We start from the raw sequence: 24,028 nt of genomic DNA on the forward strand, positions 1-24,028 counted from the left end.
ACGGTAATATTGTTTGTGGGATCCTGTCAACAAAACCTTAAGGTATGAAAAGATAAGGTAGAAAACTGCAAAAAAAACCACAAATGCTGAAATGTAGCCTGACAATGAAAACAATTTGGTAGCTGGTATGTTTCTTAGTGCGTCAATACTGGAGCAAATATTTGATAGTAGGGAAGGATGGAGGTCCAGTATATATTATGAAGAAAAAATAATATGAAATAAATTACATTTAATTTACTAGCATTTAGAAACATAGCTATAGATACATTTTAGGAATGTAGTATTAAGATGGTAAATAGAACAACAACAACAAAATACTCAACTAGAGTGATGGTTTGCCAATATAGCTTTTTATATTGGGTTTACTGTCAGCTGGAGTTAAAATGTAATCTACTTAAGTTGAGATAAAAATCTGTCAATGCTACCTGCCGATGTGCTCTCTGTTGATAGTAGGATCAGCAGGTGTATCTGCTTTGTTGGGAAATTGCAGGTTTTATTGATGTAATCTGCCCATGGAGCTGCCCTCATAAGATTAACACTTGCCACTTCATCTCCTGATTTCTGCCCACTGTGACCTGGAGTTAAACACCTACATTGTCACCCGGACCATCAGCAGATCTGGCAATGTCAGTAACAAAGGGGACATCAGAATCATTATTGGAGTGGACGTGTGCTAAATCTACAGACTACACCATAATACAAACCCTACATCGCAGTCTGCTGGGCTGCACATTTTAATGTAACCTCTATATACAAACCTTAGATTTATCCTAACCAATGATAAGTTTGATTTGCATTTCCTTATCATGGATATTTTTAAAGGTCTTTTTGTAACACCACTACAATTTCTGACACTCTGAAATTCTGATGCATGTGTTCTATGCATGTGGTCCACCGTTTTCCCAATTTTCCTAGATCATGAAGAACTTTTTGACCAACTTTTTAAAATTGGTTCAGATGTAAATAATTACTTATGTTAATGCACACACACACCACTGTACAATGAACTGGCTTAGGAACTATGTTGAGATATTCAAAAAGTGCCAGAGGGATGTATAAACACATTTGTCATTTATGTGTTGTGTACCCATTTACAATAGTTTTCAAAATGTAAAAATATGCAACATGACAATCCTCACTGTTGCTGAATGAATGGGTTAATATTAAACACAACATAATGTGACACCATTTTAATCTTCATAGCAGCATAAAATAAGGAATAAGGAAAATATTCAGTTTAGCATTCGTGAATGGATTGATAACTTAATTGATAATTAATTGATAATTAATCCATTAGGGTTCCTAGTTTCGGAGATATTGTCACTTACGCAACACCTGAGGTTATTTAAAGGTCCTGCCTATATATAAGGATACATTAGCTTTGGGTTGAAGGTAACGCTTAATATGCAAATCAGTTGTGCTATCTTACTCAATGTACTAGTCTGTCTTTGGCAGGGCCACCATCAGAAGTTTTGGAGCCCCTTACAGAACAAATGGTCGGGCCCCGTGCCCAGATGACCTCCCCTCTCAGTTGATCCTCCCTCCACATCAACAGGAATTTCTCTTCCAGTCATGTGTTTTGGTGGCAAAGATCAAGCAAATAAGCTGTTTGGGTGCAAAACAAGCCATTTGAGAGTTAAGATGGCACAGACAAGCCATTTGGGGGCACTGACAAGTCATTTGAGAGAAAAGAGAGTGCAGACAGGCCGATTGGGCGCAACGATGGAGTGGACATGCTGTTTGACGCACACAGACAAGTCATTTGGGCACACAGATAACACATCCACGCTCACACAAAAACATACACATCCATGCTTATACACATCCATGCGTGCACTTTCAGTATTTTGAATTTCTGTTGTTTAACAGGAGGGATCTAGACATCAATTAATACATTTCTGATTTGCATACAGATTGAGTGAGCAACTCTCCAGTTTTTATTTAAGGCTTTGTGTATGCTCACAGTAAGGGTTACTGTGTTTAGAGCTAGCTCTTCTATAGATGACGTCATTTTGGCTTCTTAATGTTCATTTAGCGGGTACCAAACTGGTACAAAGGAGAACAGTGCACTGTTCTTGTAAAATCTTGTGGCTGGTTGAGGGGGAAATGGAACAATAGAGAGGACGGCTTAGATGGGGATGAGATAGGGTCTGGATAGCCAAAGGTCTTTCCTTCTCTTAGAATATATACAATTTAAACAATTGTTGCCTATGGTATTTGTATAATAATGGCATAATTATATGACTTAACAATACTGTCATGTTTATTGCTTTGTAATATGTTGTATATTTTAGTGGGAAAAAACCTCCTAGGAAAAACAATTTATGATCAAATGGTTCATACACGTATTATAGACTTATAGGTCACTTTTTTAATTTGCATCCCTGTGCAAAAAAATATTATATATTTTTTCCATATTTCATAAATACATAAATAGAATTGCTTTTACATAAAGAACAGCATGTGTCATTTAGAGTTTATTATTGGAGTATATTATTTCCAAAGGGAACACACAGATTACCTTGGCATATAGCTACCAAATGGTGTGATTTTATTTTAACTGAAAAATACTGCCCTGACCTTACGTCATTCCATGGGGATATACTTTGAAGTGTCTAATAAAATGTTCTGCTTGATAACTCAATTGAGGTAAACTTACTCAGTATGAGAATCTTAGACCTCAAAGATCATTATCTGAGACACAAGGCTGATGAAGAAATTCTCTATGGTATACGCAGTAATATGTAACCATAATGTATTTAATTACTTTGTCACTATATTTTTAAAGGTGCTGTTCCACTTAGACAAAACATTAGTTGCACTCTATAGCATACTAAACAAATACATTGTAGCATGTCTATTAGTTTATTCTTTTTCTCTAAAGGTTTAATCACATAAAAACAACCCAGAAAACATTTTCTGTTTCTATGGCAAAATCTGTGCTTGCTTTTGTGTCACACGAGAATTGTTCCTAGCAAAACGTATAAATGAATATTTACATTTTTTAAAAAAAAATGTTTCTTCTGTCATACTGTTGCAATTATTTAAACCTTCTATGAGTGTTTAATCCCTGTTTCATTAATAACTGGTGGTCTTATTGCCCGTGTTGGGGAAAACAATGAAGATGCACCATCATCATCGCCAGTAAACCCTCACAATTCATATTTTTTTTTAAACAAACCCATTTTATTGTAAATGTATAACTTATCGAAGAAAGGTCATTAGTGTATTTATCAGAGATTTTAAAATCCAGAACAAGTTCCTTTGCTCACTAAAAGCTGAGCTGGTGCTAGAAAAAGTCAGCTATCCTCAATTAATTTGACTTGGCAGGTTACACTTAATTGTTATTTTCTACATCCACTAAACGTCAACTGTGCAGTTCATTATTGCCCTACTGAGCAACACTTTCGTGTTGTCAATTGAACTGGGCTGTATATGACCCACATTAAGTCCAACATTGTAGGTAAATGAGCAGAGATATATATCAATCATGTAGCGCCACTCCTAACATCTAGGAGGCCTACAAGGGCAAAAGTTGGTGGGGCAGCATAACCATGTTTTCCCTGTGTTCGCAAAAAAATGGAAGTAAGACAAGGGCACCACAGAAATAGTTTACCTAGGGTGCGAGAAAACATGTATATGAAGCAAATCTCATAATATATATATATATATATATATATATATATATAAATCTTCAGGTTACCTTTAGAATAAAACAAAAAGATAACCAATTGTAATCAGTATAATAATGGCAAAATAACAAATGTTATTATCACTAGGCCATCGCTAAATGAAAGTTTTCACTTCTTGTGAATAATCGTGACCAGCAATATGAAAAAATCGAATCCATAAAGAAGGAATTCTAGATTATGTACTTTTGCATGGACTCCAATACGTTTTACTGCATGCAAATGCATTCATGCATTTTTTATTGCAGTTTGAAAATGAGACATCTGTTTCATTTTGTTCTTCCCCAACCTGCTTCTATTGAAGCTTTTACATGGGAGGTCAGTTTGTATACCACCACGCTGCTGCAGCTGTTCAATGTTACATTAACGGTGTTGCTTAAAACAAAATGAACTATTAAGGAATAAAACAGCTATGATAGAAGCCTGCTAAATAAATATGTATATCTTAACGGGAAATATGGACTAAAATATGACACATGTTTATTTTATACTTATTGTACTTGGGATTTTTTCTAGCAATTTAGAATTAAAACAAATCAATAATTTGAAGAAATCAAATGATAACGATATATAGATTTACCGTTCAAAAATTGGAAGAGAACACCTGTATGTGCATATAGTAATGGCTAATATTGTGTAAATGGGTCTATTTCCTAAGATATTGACTTAACACTCAAAAACAATTTGAATATTTACTAAAATATGAGTTGTTTACGAGAGCATGCAAGTTTATTTAAATATTGTCTTCCCTCAACTGAAACTCTCACAAGATCCGTCTACCTACACCACGATTTATTGAAATTGACCCCTTATTAATCAATGGCCATGTGGTCATGCATTGGGTAATTAAATAAACCTTGGGGGTATAGTGCCCAAATTATACAAGCGTGGGCACTTGTCTCCAGGGCTGGTTCTAACAGTACCAGCCAGAGAAACTATGTTTAGAAACACATGGACATTACGATTAATATGATATCAATATGTAGGGAGACATGGACGTTACTATTAATATGATATCAATATGTAGTATGACTTTGAAATATCTAATGGCTTATATAACATTCTGCATACAAATATTTACATTTAAAGCACAAAAAGTGTGAGAAAATTAATAAAAAAACATTTTTTTCACATTCATCTTGTATGTAAACATGAACAGTAAGATTTTTTTAAAGAATATTCAGAGTAAAGGGTCTACTTTTGTTTTGCAATACATATTGCACTTATACATTTTCTTCTTACTGCCAATTGCTTAGTCTATGACTATTAAAACAGATACAATGCTATAGGAACCATGGAATATTAAGTAATGCTTAATTATTTGGAGCCACCAAATGTTTGCTCTATTGAAAATGTCAGAAAATGGTCAGTTTCAATTACTATATTAAAAATTACTATAATAAAATTACTATAACTAATTCCCACAATTCCTAGGTCAAGAGAAAATGCATAGGTAATCTGAATTGTTAAACATTTTTTGTGGAATTCAGCAGAAATTCTTGAACCTAGTGAATTAACTCTGTCTTTGCTGACATATTGATGTATATAGTCCCATGGCGAGCTCGTTCCTGATTAAATAGATTATACATGTCCTTCATATATCTCAGTTCCCAATGAGCATGATGACACCACATCTATATGACACAGCAGACTGTTCAAAAAGAGTTCCAGAGGTTGATAGATGCTGATGCATGATTAACGCACAGTTGTTATTGACGAAAGAAGCAATTAGAGGGCCAGAAACTCCCTTAGAAAAGAACAAACCAAATTAAGTAATTTATTAACAAAATTTCTTTATGTACTGCAGAGCCGCAACTAGCTTCTTTTGTACCTGAGGCAAGAATGGAAAATTGTGCCTCCCAGCTTTTTTTTACAGAGGCTATTTTATTTACACTGCCCTTACACACACCTGTCCATAAACACACATATACGCATACACTGCCCTTACACACGACTGCCCTTACACGCACCTGCCCATTAACACGCATATACACATACACTGCTCTTACACAACCCTGCCTTTACACACATATACACACACACACCCTAGCTTACATACACACACACTGACCTTACACACACACACACACTGACCTCACACACACACACACCAGATTACACACACCAGCTAACAATCACACATATACACAACCCTTACATCCCTTTTTACCCATCTCTTACATTACTCATCTTCAATCATCCTCCATCTTCCATAATCTTCTATCTTCCATCCTCCATCCAGTGGTGGGAGCGCGAGGTCTGTCACTCCAGGCCTCTGCTTTAGTGCTCCCTCATCACTATGCGTCAGCAATTGATGCAGAGCCGGGGTGCTCTGCATCATTTGCTGGCGCGTAGTGATTAGGGAGCAATATCATCATCTGGAAAAGCTTTCCATAAGCTTTTGAAGTGTGTGTGTGTGGGGATTTTTTCCCATTCAGCCAAAAGAGCAATTGTTCAGGTTAGGCATTGATGTTGCATGAGAAGGCATGGTTTGCAATCAGGATCTCAATTCATGCCACAGGTTTTCAATAGGGTTAAAAGGCCTAGCCCCAAACTGAAAAACAGCCCCAGACAATTATCCCTCCTCCACCAAAGTTTGCAGTAGGCAATATGTCTTCTGGTAGGTAGGTAGGTAGGTATGGTCCCACTCACTGTCTTTTAGGTGGTATAGGTAATGCTACTTGAAGCCTGTATGGGATTTTTTTGTGAGTTTTAATCAATGTGACGGCTTGAGGCAAGGTACCCCATAGGCATTGCATCCAGGAGGCAAGAAATGTTACAGTAGAGTTGCAGCACACAATTGCATGAGCTGTTCTTCTAGACAATTTCACTTCACAATAACAGCACATACCTTGGACTGGGTCTGATCTAGCAGGGCAGACATATCACAACTGACTTGTGCCATAGGTACCATACTATGACAGTGCCACAGTCAACTGAGCTCTTCAGTGCACCCCATTTTATTGACAATGTTTGACTATGGAGATGACATGCTTATGCGCTTGATTTTATGCACCTGTAGCAATTATGACCACCTGTATTATATTGTGTAGGTCCTCTTTCCCCCCCCAAAACAACCATGACCCATTGAGGCATGAACTCCATTAGACCCCTGAAGGTGTGCTTCGGTATCTGGTACCAAGATGTTAGCAGCAGATCCTTTAAGTCCTGTAACTTGCAAGGTAGGGCCTCCATTGACTTGTTTGTCTAGAGCATCTGGAGAATCTGGAGAATTTGAAGGCCAAGTCAACACCCTGAACTCGCTGTTGTGTCCCTTAAACCATTCCTGAGCCATTTTTGTTTTGTGGCAGGGCACATTATGCTGCTGAAAGAGGCCAATGCCATAAGGGAATACTGTGTCCATGAAAGGGTGTACATGGTCTGCAACAATGCTTAGGTAGGTTGTGTTTAATCCAAAATATAAAGAAAACTTATCCTGTTGAAGATAGCAGACTCTTGCACATTGTACTTGAGATACACAGGAAGATTCTGAAGAACGTACAGAAGAAAGGTATATTTTAAAATAAAAGATATGAATGGGTCATGTTCTGAACTTGAACGTTGAAGGTTAACGGTTATAGATCAAAGAAACTTAGTTTTTTGAAAATGTGAGAAAATAGTAAAAAATAATGTATTATGCTTGTTTAAATGACACAGTATCATTTTATATTACATGCAAGCCTTAGGATTTGGATATTTTCTTTTCTCATGCAAACTGAACTAACATTTAGGATGTAATACCTATGATTTTTCTACATGACCTGACATTTTACTTAGCATTTAAGATCTCAAAACAAGATGTTGAAACTCACAAAAGATATATTGCAACAGATGGCAAGTGTTTCTTCAGTGCAACCCTGTGTTTGTACTGAAATTTGTACCCGTGGTAAAGAAAATGTCACAAATAAATTATGCCTTATTTTCTTAAATTAAGATGGAAATAACATTTCCGTTAATGAGTTATTGCATTTAAAACATGATTGCTGTTTTCCCAAATTGATTTTTTAATTGGGGATTTATATAAAGACCAAATGTTTTGTAATCATAATCCATAATTAATATACTTAATAATTATCCATTTTTGGAAAGTGTTTTCATATGTACGATTACATAAAAAAATGGAATGCCATTGTTATATGTTGTTGGTATAACATAATATTACATGATTATGAAAAGCTAAAAAAAATCAGGTACACACGGAACACGGGTAGAGTCCAGAAAAGTAAGCCAAGGTCAAACACTGGTATGTTTGTGCCTAATGAGGACCATTGATGTATGCGAGTGTATGGCTGACAGATAAGCAAGCATAAGGTCAAATACACTGCCACAACTCTAATATGGCACATTTTAAGGATGCCGCAGATGCAGATGAGCACTCAAGGAGGTCCCCATTTTGCCACTGCTCACTACATAGAACAAAGAGTCTTGCTCCCCATCCCAGAATAGAAATCCAGAAACGAGAAGGATTGGATAATGAAACACACAGTCAATAAAGCAGCATGAAGATGAGTAGTTGGTTCCCAGAAATTTTCCTCCATACCATAACCTTTCTACTTGATAAGGTATTTACAATGAAGAGACTGGTTTAGTGGAAGTGGGGCTTCTGTGGATTGGATTAAGGAGATAGTTACACAAATGTGCAGGACTAGCCTTAATGAACCTGAAAAGGGTCAGGAGTGTGTGGGGCCAGGGAGGGCAGTGACTGGTGCTACCAGGTCCAGAGATTAAGCTCTAAATTCCAGAGTCACGATGTAAAAATACATAGTTACCAGTGGTGATGACAATATCATTATGGACAATTCTACTTTGTTTCTTGTCTGCTGATGCATAGCATACACATAATAAGGATTTGTGCTGTGAGTGTTTGAAAAGATTCATCATGACGGTGGCCTAAATAGTAAATCTTATATTAAAATTGACAGATATTTAAAAGCAACCTATTTTTTAAGCATTAATTAGTGTGGGCAATGAGATTTTAGCAAATTATTTACATAGATTCCTTATAACTTGCATTCTAACAAGGTAATGCAATTAGCAGTTTAATCCATGTGTGCTAAAACGGGGTCTCTGCATCATTAGATGTTGTTAAAACATTGCTTTGCTTAAAATCCAATTATTTCCACCAAGTGATTTCATTAGTCTGCTGATTGTGAAGATAAACTAGTTTGCTTTCCTTTATTCTTTAATTGCAGGTCAAAAAACCATAAACCAATTAAAGAAGCTGACTAGGAAAAGCCCTGGAAATCCACAGAATTTCAGATCAAGCATTTTTTTAACCAAATTATCAGACTTTGTTTTCTATTTAATGAGCTGAAGGAAAATGAACTTCATGAACATGTTTTTTGTCACTTGCTATATTTAAAACCGATTGGTTGAATTGTATGTGATACTGTATTTTATGCAGAGGTAAGAGGATATTTTGAATTAAGTTCTCATAAAGAACAACATTTTTAAGTAATAATAGAAAAAAAAATGAAGATGTAACGGAACAAAGTTGTCTCAACTGTCGGTATCAATGCAAAAAGCATGGTTGTGGAAAAAGCATGGCTTTCAACATAGATATTTTAATATGTTCACATTGGAATTTTAATATAAAATCATATTATACTGAGCTTATTTTAAAAGATAAGTGCTTTCAGAATATATTCTCATCCACCTCAGTTTTCCTTTTGGAGTATTCGCTCCCATTTCTGAATAGGAAACAGCATAACATTTTGGGATCTTTCCCATACCATGCTGGGTCTTTTATCATTATCATCACAATAAATTATATTTAACTAAAAAAAAAGTATTCCGCACACATTTTTCTTATGTTTCTTGAAATGTAATATAATGAGATAATAGACCATTTCTAAAAATAATTTCTGTGAAAAATGTCTACCACCGGCAGTATTACACTGGTTTCTATGTTGACTGCCTTAATAATTGTCATGTGCCATAGCATCACTCTTTATCAACGGATAACCCTATCCCCACAGAACACACTTAGTAATAGATCTGAAACTTGTTTTGCCTGACTTTTTTGACTTACCATTGTGTGGCAATCAGTATCAGTCATTCTTCGACTTTTCTGTGTTTTTTATGGTCGCTATTAAATATGTTATGATGTAATTAGCAGAATGTTAATAGACATTTAACTGAATTGAAGTTGATGCTTCAGTGGTTAAATGTCAGTCATACTGTAGTTCACATTGCCGTGAACAGCGTGTTACAATACATTGTCTGTAGTGGAAATTAGCAATTAGTGATACACATGTCTGGATTTAGACACTCTGAATATCATTGTGGTTACTATACTCTGATACCTCACTGGTGTCGTCGTTTTTTAATATTGTACACTACTTCCAAATATATTATTAATTTATAAAAACAGCTTTGTTCCTTTTTTATGATAAATATGGGTGCAAGCAGCAGATGCATCAGTAGGGATCTTGCCTCCTGGTGTAAGCAAAATGAAAAGATCCCTTTAGCCAGCCCCTCAAAGTGAGTGACACCAGAGTAGGTCGCATCAGGTCAGAGACTGCACCATGTGCTCATATCTCTATCACTGGAGGTGTAGAGAGCAGCTTCGGCCAGAGTGACAATAAAAAACAGACCAATATTTTGTAGTGCTGTTATTGTTTGCACAGCATATTCATGTTTACATATGTTATTTTATTTAAGAATCATCTGTACTTTACAACACACTTGCAATTACGCAGCTTCAAGCTCTCACCCCGGACACACTTACACCATACTCAGCCACACTCACATAGTACACATACATTACACCAAGTCATACACACATACAACTGTCAGCTCAGGTGCTGGGCTCCACTCCCACACTAAACTGACCAATGCTCTGGTAGTAGTCATGTTAAGGGATCCTGCTGAAAGAACCCCTCCGTGGTCATTCCTTGTGCCTGCTTAATAAGTAAACTCTGGGCAGCTAGAGAGACTCTTCTCTGAAATATACTTCTGCTCCAAAGCCTCCTTTAAATGGAAAGATGGATCTCTGTGGCTACCAGAAGCAGCCATATTGCCCAACAGTCCCATGGCAGATAACCTGCCAGAATCTTTTTCCAGTGTTCTAATAGGCCAATCAGGCCCTGGGAGCAGGGGCATAGTTGCCGAGCGGCTCAATCATCTCCTCACCTTAAAGTTCCTTGGACAATTTCCCTTTGCCCTGCAAGCATTAGGTCCCTGTCACACAGCTCAATATTGTCCAAACCACACTTGCATTTACCATGAATGCTTTCTACTCGGTGTGACCTCATCATATTCTATATGTATGGGACCATATGTACATGTATAAGACTAGTGGGGCACCTTGAAGGTTAAAATATATATATTTTAATATCAGTATAGATATAAAATGGTAACATATTTTTTATTTATAGTTTGAATGCTGAGATACACTTATCATCATTGGGAACATACATTCAAATGCTATATGGCTTTACTGTTGTATAGAGAAGGTTTAACAAGACACAGTTTTAGAAAAATATAATGTGTATCATGGAACATAAGACCAACCCACAGATTTTAGTTACTAAGTCAGAAGTGTTTTTTTATATGTCTGTCTGCTTCACAACAGGTGTATGTATATCTAGAAAACGTTTCTAAAAGCTTACCTGCTTTGTGTTTGCTGCTTGGTTGACAACACTGGAAATGCAGAATTTTAGGTAAGTGGAAAACACTGGAAAATACTACCACAACTTTTTTAAACTGCCAGAACCCTGTAGCAGTATTTATTATCAGTTATTAATATATAAAGTGCCATCATATTCAGCAGCACTGCGCAATAGATTACCGATGGATATAGGGACAATGAACAAATAATATTTTGTTTACTACGCACTTGCAAAATTGGGCGTTTGCATTTGAATGTAAATCTATCATTCTAAAGTTCATTCTTAAACAAAAAAAATCCCTCTTGATAATGAATAATTGCAAGAATTGGTGTATTATTGGTTTACCGTACATTTAAAAACAACTTTATATTGAGCATAAGCCCTGTTATAAAAGGATATTAATTACTGTGTATTGTCTATAACTCTTGCTGGCGGAGTGAATGTCATTTTAATTGAAAAGCAGCCAAACATTAAAGAATTAGACGTTCATAAATAAATGATATTTTGCGACCAGGATTGACAAATGTTTGGAATTATGAAAGAATTAAGAAAGTAATGATTATCAGGGATATGGAATAGGTTTAGAAAAAATACATTTTTTACATATAAAAATATCTTAATAGAAATGTCCAAATTCTATATTTGTTTAATCCTTAACCAAACTCAGGATACCTCATAATACAGAACATGTATTATCTTCAAGAGAGAAGCAGATAGCAAACACATTGTCTGGGTTATAACGCCATGGCATTAAGTTACAAAACGTCCTTTTTTCTGTAATTTGTATTATTCTTATTTTGGAGGACTGATTTGTACAATGGGACATGTCCGGGACACTTCGCCCGGGTACTCGTGACGTCACGCTCCGATGAAGAGTGCTTCTCCCGAGTACCCATGAGTAGCGGGTACCCGGTACTTACCCCTCCAGGGCCGGTGCTGCAACGGTGTGTCCTCATACGCGGCGGTTCACATGAAAGAACCGCCGCACAGTGATAGACACCCACGGCATCATACACCCCATGGAGGAGACAAAACGTCCATTGGACGTCGTCACTGATGGGGGCAGGACTTAGAAGGACGGCTAGTTTAAAAACTGAGCACTGATACCTGTTCAGTGCTCAGTTGTTCTTACAAATAAGCTGTATGCTTACCTGTTGCCGAAACCTTCTCTGCTTGATACCCGGTGCCGACCTTTGCTTGCCTAGTGACCTTGTTGACCTCTCTGCTCCTCACCCGGATTGCCTGACCCTTCTCTGCCTGATACCCGTTGCCGACCTTTGCTTGCCTAGTGACCTTGTTGACCTCTCTGCTCCTCACCCGGATTGCCTGACCCTTCTCTGCCTGATACCCGGTGCCGACCTTTGCTTGCCTAGTGACCTTGTTGACCTCTCTGCTCCTGACCCGGATTGCCTGGCCCTTCTCTGCTTGATACCCGGTGCCAACCTATGCTTGCCTAGTGACCTTGTTGATCTCTCTGCTCCTGACCCGGATTGCCTAACCCTTCTCTGCCTGATACCCGGTGCCGACCTTTGCTTGCCTCGTGACCTCGCTCTCCTGCATCCTGGTTTCCTCACCTGTGCCAACGTAATAGATATACAAAAATATTAAAAAAACCCTAAAATAATAATCATAATGCCTAATTGTGTGAGCTCCATATTTTGTATATTTAAACATTATACTTTTCCCAGTATAACATATAGGAGTTGGGTAAATGGAGACTAAGAAAAGAAAAAAGATTGCATTCGAGTAATAAAACTGACTGTCCTAAGGACACTGTAGTATGATAACCTATGTGTTGCCTTGTATAAAATGCTTAATAGGGGAAATATTATTTTATTTGCAGCTTGAATGTGTCTTTTCATTGCATTTTAATTCCATTAAAGAAAATTTCAGCTGTGCTTTTTTTCCATTAGTGTATACTTTATTTGGTAAGACTGACTCAGGTGCTGACAGAGATATTTTGTTCTTTTATTTTTGAATAGGTCTAATATATCTTAGCACTGTTCCAGGTTTCAGGAGTTAGTAGGAGCTCGGGGCTCTTTACAGGTTTTTTTTCATTCTCAGTACAGTTTTATGTTGTTGTTTATAGTGCTAAGTGTTGATCATACAGCCTATAGCAGCAGGATTATCGGAGGCTTTTTCTTAGTACCCTGGGTTCAAGTGAAAGGTCAGATGCCCACTGAGGGAGTCATACAGACAGTGTATTCTTCATAGAGTCTTCACAGCAAATGTGAAGTACTGAAAGCAAATCACTGCAGCTGTAACATTTTTATCGGATTGGAAATCCAATGTCTTGTTTTTTTTTTTTTTTATTAAACCTAGGAGCAGCAAATAAAGCATGAAGAGATTTTCTGAAAATAAATGATAAGCATAAAATACAATAAAAGTGGTAAGAGAGAGATCCTTGCATTCTAAAAGTTGTCTAATACACAGTAGTGTTGCAATTTTTATCAGTTCTATAACACAGCTGTCACACCCATTCATTGTAAGGGTACGCATGCTAATAAATGTATAGTCCACCAAATTACGTTCCATGTCCATGAAATAGAAGTATTGCTGTATGCTTCCCAAGCGTCCCACTTTAGGATGGAGATTCCCTCTTTTTGACCCAAATCATTTAGCATTCCTTTCCTCCGACCTAGGGTGTCTCCCATTCTAGAAGCTTAGTATGCTTTACAGGCCTACAATTCTGAGATTGAAGCATATACAGAAACAACAGAAACTGGATTTATAAACATGCCTGGACAGGCCATCTGGAAAAATGGGCAAATGTCCGGTACGTGACAGGGCTACATACAAATGATAAAAGGGAAACATACCCAGCCGCCACCTGTAGTTAAGCCATTTGGCGCCAGCTGGCCTTAAAGTGCCAGAGCTGTTTAGTCCCCAGTCTGACCCTGTTTATCAATTAAATATTGTCAACCTTCTTTTTGTTGCCCTCTAACAAAACACTAACGCTAAAGTTTCTCACTGCGTTTTTCTGAAATATTGGTATGCTTATATTAGAGAACACATGAGTGGGTCCTGCACTGACAAGACCTAATCTCAATCCCATATCTGGAAATCCTAAACAAAAAGAACAACGTACATACGTAAACTTACTATTTGGCAATAATGGAAACCATGCACGTCCAAAGCAATATTAGGGTTATACAGTTGTACAGAAATATTTACTCTTTTCCGCTTTGTGAAGCCATCAGCCCCTTGGCAACAACGTAACACGCAAAACAGAAAGAACGCTGAGGTGCACTGAAATTTCTGCCCACTATATGCAACAAATTGTTGTTTATTTTTTACACAATGAAAACCACGTATTGATCTACAAATTTGACAACAATTTAGAAAGTATGTGGTATAAATTAAACATACTGCAGCAACTGAAATAACAAGACTATCACTGGATTACTGGCTGGTTTTAATAAAATAAAGCGGCGCGGGTCAATTTGATAATTTCAGTTCAATCATCTTTAAGATGTACATTGTTTCATTACAAAGCTGCACAGTGTGCATTGTAGATAGGCTACAGGGTATTTGATTAATAAAACAAAATCACTAGAACATTACACGTAGCATTTCCCAGCAGCTTCTCCTCTCAGACACATATTGTGAAAATTGATTTTCTTGCTACTTCCACTTTATTTCAATTTCCTTCACTCTTAAAATGATATTCTATTTGGAAAATATAACATAATGATAAAATGTACTTCACAAGGAAACGGGATCCTCATTCAATATACATTTTGGTGCCATGTTAGATGGTCTTTGGCATTTAACCTATCAGTGCCCTCTACTAGTGTTATGTGGCTACGTAATGATAAAATATACATTTAAGAAAAGGTTCACTCCATTAAGAAATATATGTTTTCAGAGTCTGGACATTCAATAATGTTTCTAATTATGTTCCTATTCTTGGCAACTGTATCCTGATTTGGTTCCATGTTTTGAACCCAAGACCATGTCCTGACCGGACATCTCTTCATTGATTCTACATGGCAGAGAAATATGCATTGTGTATGTGGACATACAATTATTATTATATTACTGTTACTGTTACTCTAAGTAGAATCTTACCACATTATGTCCTAGTAAACCAAATGGACATTGTTTTATAAAGAATGGATTCTAAAAGATGTTCTCCCTAAATATTAGAACCCATTCTTGCCAATGTATTTGTAAAGCCGTCTCTAAGACCAAAGTTGCTTTGTTGGATACTGTTTCTTTCCTAAAGAACAGGGCCAGTGTTAGTGCTATATGAGGGGTGGAGTGACAACATTTTCCCAGTTTGTAGAAGGAAGATCCAAAAGTTAATGTATTTTTTTTATCATATAGCTCTAGTCAAAATGGCAGCCTAAAGCAATAAATGTGTATAGATATATTTTCTGAATTGTTTATTCTTTTTCTATAGCCCTATTGCCAACACGTGTCCTTGCTCACTCTCCTTTTAACCTCATCACTGAAACCACTCTTTCTTTGATTCTTTTTTAGTGGAAACCGAAGCCAAGGTCTCCTGACCTTCAATAAAATATAACCTTACTCCTTAAGTATCACTATGATGTTCAGTATGTTTTGCAACTATGTCAATTAAAATGGTCCTATATCAATAAAAGCATACGCTTAATACACATATACACTCATAATTAGATGTGGCCTCAGTTTACCATACTATTAAATAACTTTTAATTGAATATGGCGTTTCCCCATTAATTTGTGTTTGATAAAAATGTTCCCGCTAAGTCTATTTGCCCCTAAAGAGACAAGAGGCGCTCACACATTTGTGCTAAAATATACACAAAAGTATTCACATTTTTTAATCAAATTTTTTTTAAAGCTTTTGCACTCATATTTGCATTAAAGGCAAATTTGTATACCAATCTCCTTGTAAATGTACTGAAAATATACATTATTAGCAATTTATCTTGGGTTTTGCATGTTAAAGCTATCCATTAATAAACGGATTAAGCCAGGCCTGCAGGATAAACGAAGAAGTACATTTTACTGCTCACCCAAATCAATGCATAATTAATCATCTCGCTTTGTTTTATGACATAGATATTAATTAAGACTTACCTTGACATCGTTGACATTCATTCTGGTTCCCTCTTTCCCTACAAATATATCATCTATGTCCACAAGAATATATCTTTCCAAGGACAGAATCAAGCTTTTCTTTGACAGGAACGAAATAACATCTACAAAAATGAGCTTGTGAAGCCAAAAGTTCAAATTATTGCCAAAAAATACTCGTTGGATCCCATCATGAAGGCCCAAATCGTAAATAACCGTGGCAAATAAGGATATCTTTGACATGGATATCTGAGGTTGGGGACTAACCGGCGTTTTTATTTTGGTGAAAACCACAGGTTGATAGAAAGACTGATTAACCTCAAACACGGTCCATTCGTTTCCTGACAATGACCCTTTGTTTATTCTTGAGGGTCTTGTTATACGAAGCATTGGTGTAAAAGGATTAATGCAGCAGTTTTTGACAAACATATTGCTGTGTATTCTGAATGGAAAACCCTTTAAATGGGAATTCTGCATACTGTTTTCACTTCCTTTAAGAAATCCGATAATGCCAACTCCATACTGAAGGCAGTATTTATCCAGAATCTCTTTATTCCATGTGTCCATGTTCACATATTTCACAATGTTTTCATATATAATTAGAACGTATTTTCCAACGTAGTTTTCTGTAAGTGGTGGAAGGTCTCCTTTGGCTGGGGCAATTTCCGAGTGGAATTTAAATCTGCTGGATTCTAGAATGCTTACGATGTCTTGGCCAAGTTGAGAGTATTGACTCTCTATGAATACGAGGATAACAGGCTCCGTCCTTAGGGAAACAGAAGGTTTTCCAACTCTCTGTTCTAATAGCTTATATGGCAGAGATTCAATATCTGCACATTCTATTTCCACTGTCATTTCCGAGAGTTCATTGTCTTGTTTATAACCAGTATACAAATAATAGGCCGAAATGACAATGCTTACCATGCAAAAAGTGGCAAGCAGGAGAATTGTCCTTTGAAAATGTCTGTGAAAATTCATAAGATGATTCATATTTGCCAGATTGTCAGTAAGACAAGTCAAAGAACAAACTGAACTCGAAACAATCCATTCAGTCCAAAATAATAATTTATGTAACCATTGCAGCACATCTGTTTCTCTCCAATGCGCTTCAAGAAACGGACAAACTAAAAGAGAAAACGACATTTTTATTGTACAACAGTCACATTTTATTTGCTTTGCTATTCTTGATTTTGGAAAGCGGTTTACACTGAAAAACATATTAAACAAATATCGATTTATAAGAGAGTTCCCAAAAATCTCAAATCAATGTGTTTCTCATGGATAAATTGGTACATAAAAGGCATACTGTAAGTTTTTACTTAATATTTGCTTTAATAATTGTTTGATTGTTTTTGTTCTTCTTTTTCTTGGAAATTGTGGGCTCTTCAGTTCATATCTATTGTGAAGACTGTGCCCTAAAGTATCTGAAATAAAACAAATCTAGAAAGCTTTGGCTTTCCCTGTACATTCAAAGAGAATGAACACATTATTTGTAATTACCATCACGGGAGCCATATGTGATTGATCTGCTTGAGTATATGGGAGTATTAGAATTGATGGGTGCTTTTGCATTTTGCTCTAATCAGTCAAGTCCCTTGACACGATTAATGGCTGAGATAATATTACTTAGTCAATTATTTGAGAATAAAGAATTTTCCTTCAGACTTTTATTCATTCCAATTACATTTACTATATTTCTTACACAAATGCACATTATGCATTTAACCTTTTAAGTATGTATCACTTTCAATGTGGATAATTTTAATGATTATTGTTTAATTATATATATATATATATATATATATATATATATATATATATATATATATATATAGCTATATGGTGATCAATCCAGGAACAAAGAAAAGTTAGTTAAGAAAAAAAACTGTAATATTTAGATACAAGAACCATAGAAATTCTAAAGTTTAGCCTCAGTAGATAAGCCCTGGTCATCTCATTGATGTTTTTTAAGTACTCTGTCCCTATATGGAACATGGAACATGGGTTGTGCCACTAACTTAGATGTAACGTCACTTACAGTTAAATGAATTACAGAATTCTTGAATAGAAATGGCAAGAGAATAGCTGGACTGAGCTTTTGCACATGTGAATAGAAGAAAAATGTGAAAGAACACACAGCTGAATACTTTTTTATTCTGTGATAAATTCAATCTTCATATTCTTAAATATGTCTTTTTACAAAGCAAACAAGCAATATGATGAGGTTGTCACAGAAAATAAAATAATGGATTTATGACATGCATCATTTATAATATAAAAAATAACCTATGGAGTAGAGGCATATCATACAACTTGATCACCCAACAGTGCAATCTGCACCCAGTTTAAGAGCAGAGGGGCTGCCCTAGTCTTCTGAAGCCAAAATACAATGCTAGCGCTTGGGTTGACTTTGGCTCAATTATGTTGTGCGTAGTTTAGTGTTGAAAAATATGTTTCTTTTATATGAGTTAAATAATTTTTACTTCTTTCATCTTAAATAATTACAAGGCCTGTGTCTGCTTTTTTTGTACAAGTACAATATCAGCAGTTCACATTTGCCTGCTATAAAAAAAACAATCGGCGATCCATAGACCGCAATGTTTCTGAGTAGAACTATTTTGATAAGACCCAATCTTTCTATTCTATCTTGCAGCAACATAGATATGGTTATTGTTTATTTGGTGGTATGTTTGTTGGCAGGGTGAAATAATGAAATAAAAACTGCAATTTATAAAGAAAACTAGGATAAATGTGCATTAGACATGGACAGAGCTGACAGGTAAGCTGTGTGTCTGCACACTCTAGTATACATTATATGTGGAAACCTCCCACGGTCGATCACCAGGAGCCCTCTCCCTGCTTATAATGGGAGGTGGTGTCAATGGGAAGTAGGACCAGCTGCGCACAGGACGAGGCTGTATTTGATGCTTTGCTATCCTTGCTAGGGCTATCGTGATAAAGTTACATAGGTCACATCTATGGTTTTTTACTGGCAGAAGGCAAGGCAAGAGCTTAAACAAAGACAAAAAGACCTTCTAACTAGTTCATCCTGGTGTGGACGTTTGGGGTGGGTGGGGGTGACAAAATGAGGACACTAGTCCAGAAACATAATAACTGGCCACTATGGTCTTATTTTTACATTATTATAATTATTACATATAATTAATCTTTTTTTGTTTTAACTACTGTAGGATATTCCCACTATTATTATTATTTTTTTTATTGTTTTATATAGCGCCATTATATTCCGTAGTGCCGTACGATAGGATGTGTGTAACTCTACATATATTATATATGCGCAATGTGCTTCTCCAATGTTGCCATGGTTACCCTTGTGTTTAACGCTTTTGTCAGAAAGCAGTTTCAATTTCATACTAGAATATACTTGGATTGCGGCTTTGTGATGTTGGTTGATTTAATGTCTAGTAGAAGCTCTTGTTTGTAATGTTGATGCAAAAAATATCCTTGATTTTATTTTTCTCGGAATGCAGACTGATTGTTAAAGTGGAGCTAATACATAAAAAGTCTAAATCTAACATACAAATCACAGATTCAAATGGTGTTTTTCTTTATGTAAACCAAGCAAGTAGGAACCGTACATTTTCTCGATACTGTTTCACCAGTGAATGACTTCAAGGTTGACCTCAATGAGACCATACATTGCTCAACAGGCTTAGATGCAGGTGCTTGGGAATCAGATGGGCTTAGAAGTCATGTACAGTTTATTCATTACAAAGTTTGTTTAAAAAGAACAGTCATGGCATGACATGACTGTACCTATAACCTCCAGATGATAGAATAACCTGAAGTCAGAAAAGAGGTCCCCTCTAAGAAGCCATTCCATTTACTTGATAGATGCTGGGCATGTTAAGCTTTGTACTAGCACAGTGCTAACCTTGATCACACTTGGAATATCTCTAAAAATGGCATGAAAAATAAACATCATGTGGGCTACGTATTATAGATAAAATTTGAGGCATATAATGAAAGCCACATGAATGGCTACTGCTTCACTTTCCTGACCATATCAAAATCCCAATACTGCTGTGTCTTTAACTGCCCTAGATTTGTCATGTGTTATAACGGTCAAATAAGTTGGCACATTGGATAGGAAGGCATTTTGGAACCTACTGTAACTACTTATAAGAAGTGCTTTCCAGATATTCAGCTGATACTGCAATTACAGAACCTAAATTATATATTAAAGCCTGCTAAATGACTGATAATTAACATGCAGAGAACCAAAGCTGTTGAGATATTGAAAGTCCCATTAGAAGAACACATCCCATTTAAGAAATGTATAATTCAGCAAGCTCTATATTTAGCAACAGACCATTACTTTTGGAGAGAAAAAAAAAATCACCCATGCGCCTTTGCATAAAACAAAATCTGCTTTATAGGCAAAACTACTAATTGACTTTATGAGCGTTTTCATATTTATTATTCGCTAACGTGAAACCTAAAGGCGTTTTACAACTTCAATAAATGCATTTGAAATAAAATCAGCATCTTACAGCGTGGGGCAATATAAAGTGTATTTCAGTAACAGTATATGTCTTCAATGTTTGCAAAATCCAGTTAGGAAAGAAAGAAAGAAATAACGGAAGAAAGAAAGAAATAACAGAAGAAAGAAAGAACTAACAAATGAAAGAAAGAAAGAAAGGAAGAAAGGAAGGAAGATAGATAGAAACATTTCATATATGTTATGTATAAACACTCTTATGGAACTGATCAGTCAGTATACGATACATACGCACAATGAAAGACAACGCATCCAACGTGAGAATCTTAGAATGACAGGTTTGATCAACTACCTGTCAAACAAAGTTATGAGGAAAACATTACCCACACTAAACATGTTTAACCCAGAGCTATGACATTCCACTTAATAATAATCTTCAGGCTATAGCAGGGAACACACAAAGCTTGTGAGGTCTGATATGACTACTAAGCTGAAGCTATGAATCTGATTACAGAGAGAAAAGAGGAAGACAGTTCCATTTGATTTACAGCAGATCTCTTTTTTCACCCACCACTTTCTTTACCAAACCACCCCTCCTATCTGTTCTATTTTTGTCTACCACACACACACTTTTTGTTTCACTCTTTTACACGCTTGTCGTTCTTTTCCCAAGGTCTGTAAATACATGGATACTTATTTAGAGGTCACATAAAGCACTGATTAAAAAAAGCCATAGGTATAAGTATTACACAGAAAGGTTGCGATCATTTATAGTAATGTTTGCAATACAGTCCGCAGACAGTAATACACCTATATTAAATGGCATTATGTGATTAAACACATTTAAAAAATAAAGTTCTGAATTGATGCTGTTCCTTTTTTGTTGCATCATTAAAAACCAGCCATGCATGAAAGCTGTCGACTAGCATGTAAGAAATCTTGTTTATTTCACTCATACTTTTTACTAAGGCAGCAATAATACCGTGTTTGAAGACTTAAATTAGGGTGAAAAAGTGCGGCCTATCAGGGATGGACAGTTCGTATCGTCTGATGCCCGGGACATGCAAATTTTAGGCAGGGCTAAGATCTGATGCACACCGGCACGATGCGCGTAGACAACCTCTGCTGCTGTCTGGCACTTCCGCCACTAGACACCAGGGAGTCTGGAGCATGATGGGAAGTCTGGGGATGCACTGGTGAGTCTGGGGGCAGAGTGGCATATCTAGGGGACAGAATAACATATCAGGGCATATCAGGGGGGCAATGTGGCATATCATAGGTATAAGGCATATCTAGGGGGAAGAGTTATATATCTGGGGGGCAGTGTTATATATCTGGGGGGCAGAGTGAAACATCGGGGGAGGTGGCATATCAGGGGGGCAAAGTGGAATATCAGGGGGGCAAAGTGGCATATCATAGGTATAAGGCATATCTAGGGGGCAGAGTTATATATCTGGGGGCAGAGTGGCATATCAGGGGGGCATAGTGAAACATCGGGGAGGTGGCATATCAGAGGGGCAAAGTGGCATATCAGGGGGGCAAAGTGGCATATCATAGGTATAAGGCATATCTAGGGGGCAGAGTTATATATCTGGGGCAGAGTGGCATATCAGGGCAAAGTGGCATATAAGGGGGGAAGAGTGGCATATGAGGGGTATAAGTCATATCTAGGGGGCAGAGTGGCATATCTGGGGGGTAGAGTGGCATACTGGGGGGGGCAAAGTGTCATATCTATAAGTAAGGTGCATTATGAATTAAAGGGGGGGCCTTAAAATTACTATAGAGTATCAGTATTGTATTGTAGCCCCCACTTTATAGCCTTTTTAGGCACCCCTTTATTATTGATGCACTCTTTAAGAAAAGTGCATTATGAATTAGGGGGGCTTAAAATGGCTATTAGTTTCCCAAATTTCTGTTTGTATATAATATATGCTGTCTAAAGCGGGACTAACTACATAATAGATGTTAAAATACATGAATTCCTGTTCATTAACTAAAATACTGTATTACCATTCCACTACAGTGTATTTTTCTTTAAAAATAATTGTTTCTTTAAAATAGCCCCAAACTATAAGGGTACGGTCTATAATCAGGTGCCGCCTATAATCGGGCCAATATGGTATTAATAACATAGCATGCTGATTTCCTAGCTGATCATGACTAACCTTAAATAAGTTGGCCTTTACCAATTTACAAGTTCCGTGGCACATTTTGCTGTAACTCTATCTTGAAAACGATTGTCCATTTCATTGGGAGATTGCCTAATAATAGTTTTCAAATGATGGAAACACTTGTGAGCAGCAAATTTAATGAAACAGCTCAGAGGTCGGGTTTTACTCCATTCCAGTGCAATTTATAATTTGTTGATCATTTTGTAAATGTGATCAGGATGGTAATAAATAGCAAATTTTCTGGTTGTTATAAAAGATCCGTGATGAGCTAAATAAATAATGAGGCCAACTTATGAAACCTTTACCTGCACCAGTGATGCATGTTCTCTACGACAGTACATAGCTCTGATGACATATGAATAACGTAGTCCCAGGTCATTGTCTTAAAACCATACTCCACTCAATTAAAGCAAACCAAAGTCACCTGTTTACCAAATAGGGAGTTTGCACATAATAATTATTCAATGAATCATAAAAAATGTGTGCATGGAAACTGCACATTTACTATTCAATTATGGGATGATTGCCAAATTGAGATTGCAATTAAAATATGCATATAAATGGATTGAAACTGGCTTTGATACATTTTTGTAGCTCTGAGATAGCACAATATGTGCCATACTTTTCAGCTAAGTATAAACGTAACTATTTGACAAATAAGTCCACAGTGCCCCACACCAAGAAAATCATGACATTTTATCCCTTTCACTAGCAGAACAATTGAAAAAAATCTCCATGTATCTTATGAGTGGGAGGGAGGAATAGAGAACTGTGAGAGCAGCACTTTAGATGGGAGAAGGGTAGGGACAGGGAGGGAGGGGAGGGTGTGTGTATGTGATAGTACCGTATTTGCTCGATTATAAGACGACCCTGATTATAAGACGACCCCCCAAAATCTGAATATTAATTTATGAAAAAAAGAAAAAGCCTGAATATAAGACGACCCTATAGGAAAAAAGTTTTACCAGTAAATGTTAATCCATGTAAACTATGTGAACAATTGTTTGTTAATAAAAGCTATGATTGAGA

General features: G+C 36.5%; 1 protein-coding gene across 1 annotated transcript in view; it reads right to left on the reverse strand.

The window, feature by feature from the left end:
* The window catches only part of LOC128485370 (bifunctional heparan sulfate N-deacetylase/N-sulfotransferase 3-like), a 67,227-nt gene that overhangs the window by 36,958 nt on the left and 6,241 nt on the right, over positions 1-24,028 (reverse strand). Inside the window, exon 2 of the mRNA XM_053461437.1 lies at positions 16,370-17,490. Within this exon, the coding sequence (XP_053317412.1) occupies positions 16,370-17,356 (987 nt within the window). The 5' untranslated portion in view covers positions 17,357-17,490. The remainder of the gene's footprint in view (positions 1-16,369; positions 17,491-24,028) is intronic.

This window comes from Spea bombifrons, chromosome 1 (genome assembly GCF_027358695.1).
Source record: "Spea bombifrons isolate aSpeBom1 chromosome 1, aSpeBom1.2.pri, whole genome shotgun sequence".
Taxonomy (NCBI): Eukaryota; Metazoa; Chordata; class Amphibia; order Anura; family Pelobatidae; genus Spea; species Spea bombifrons.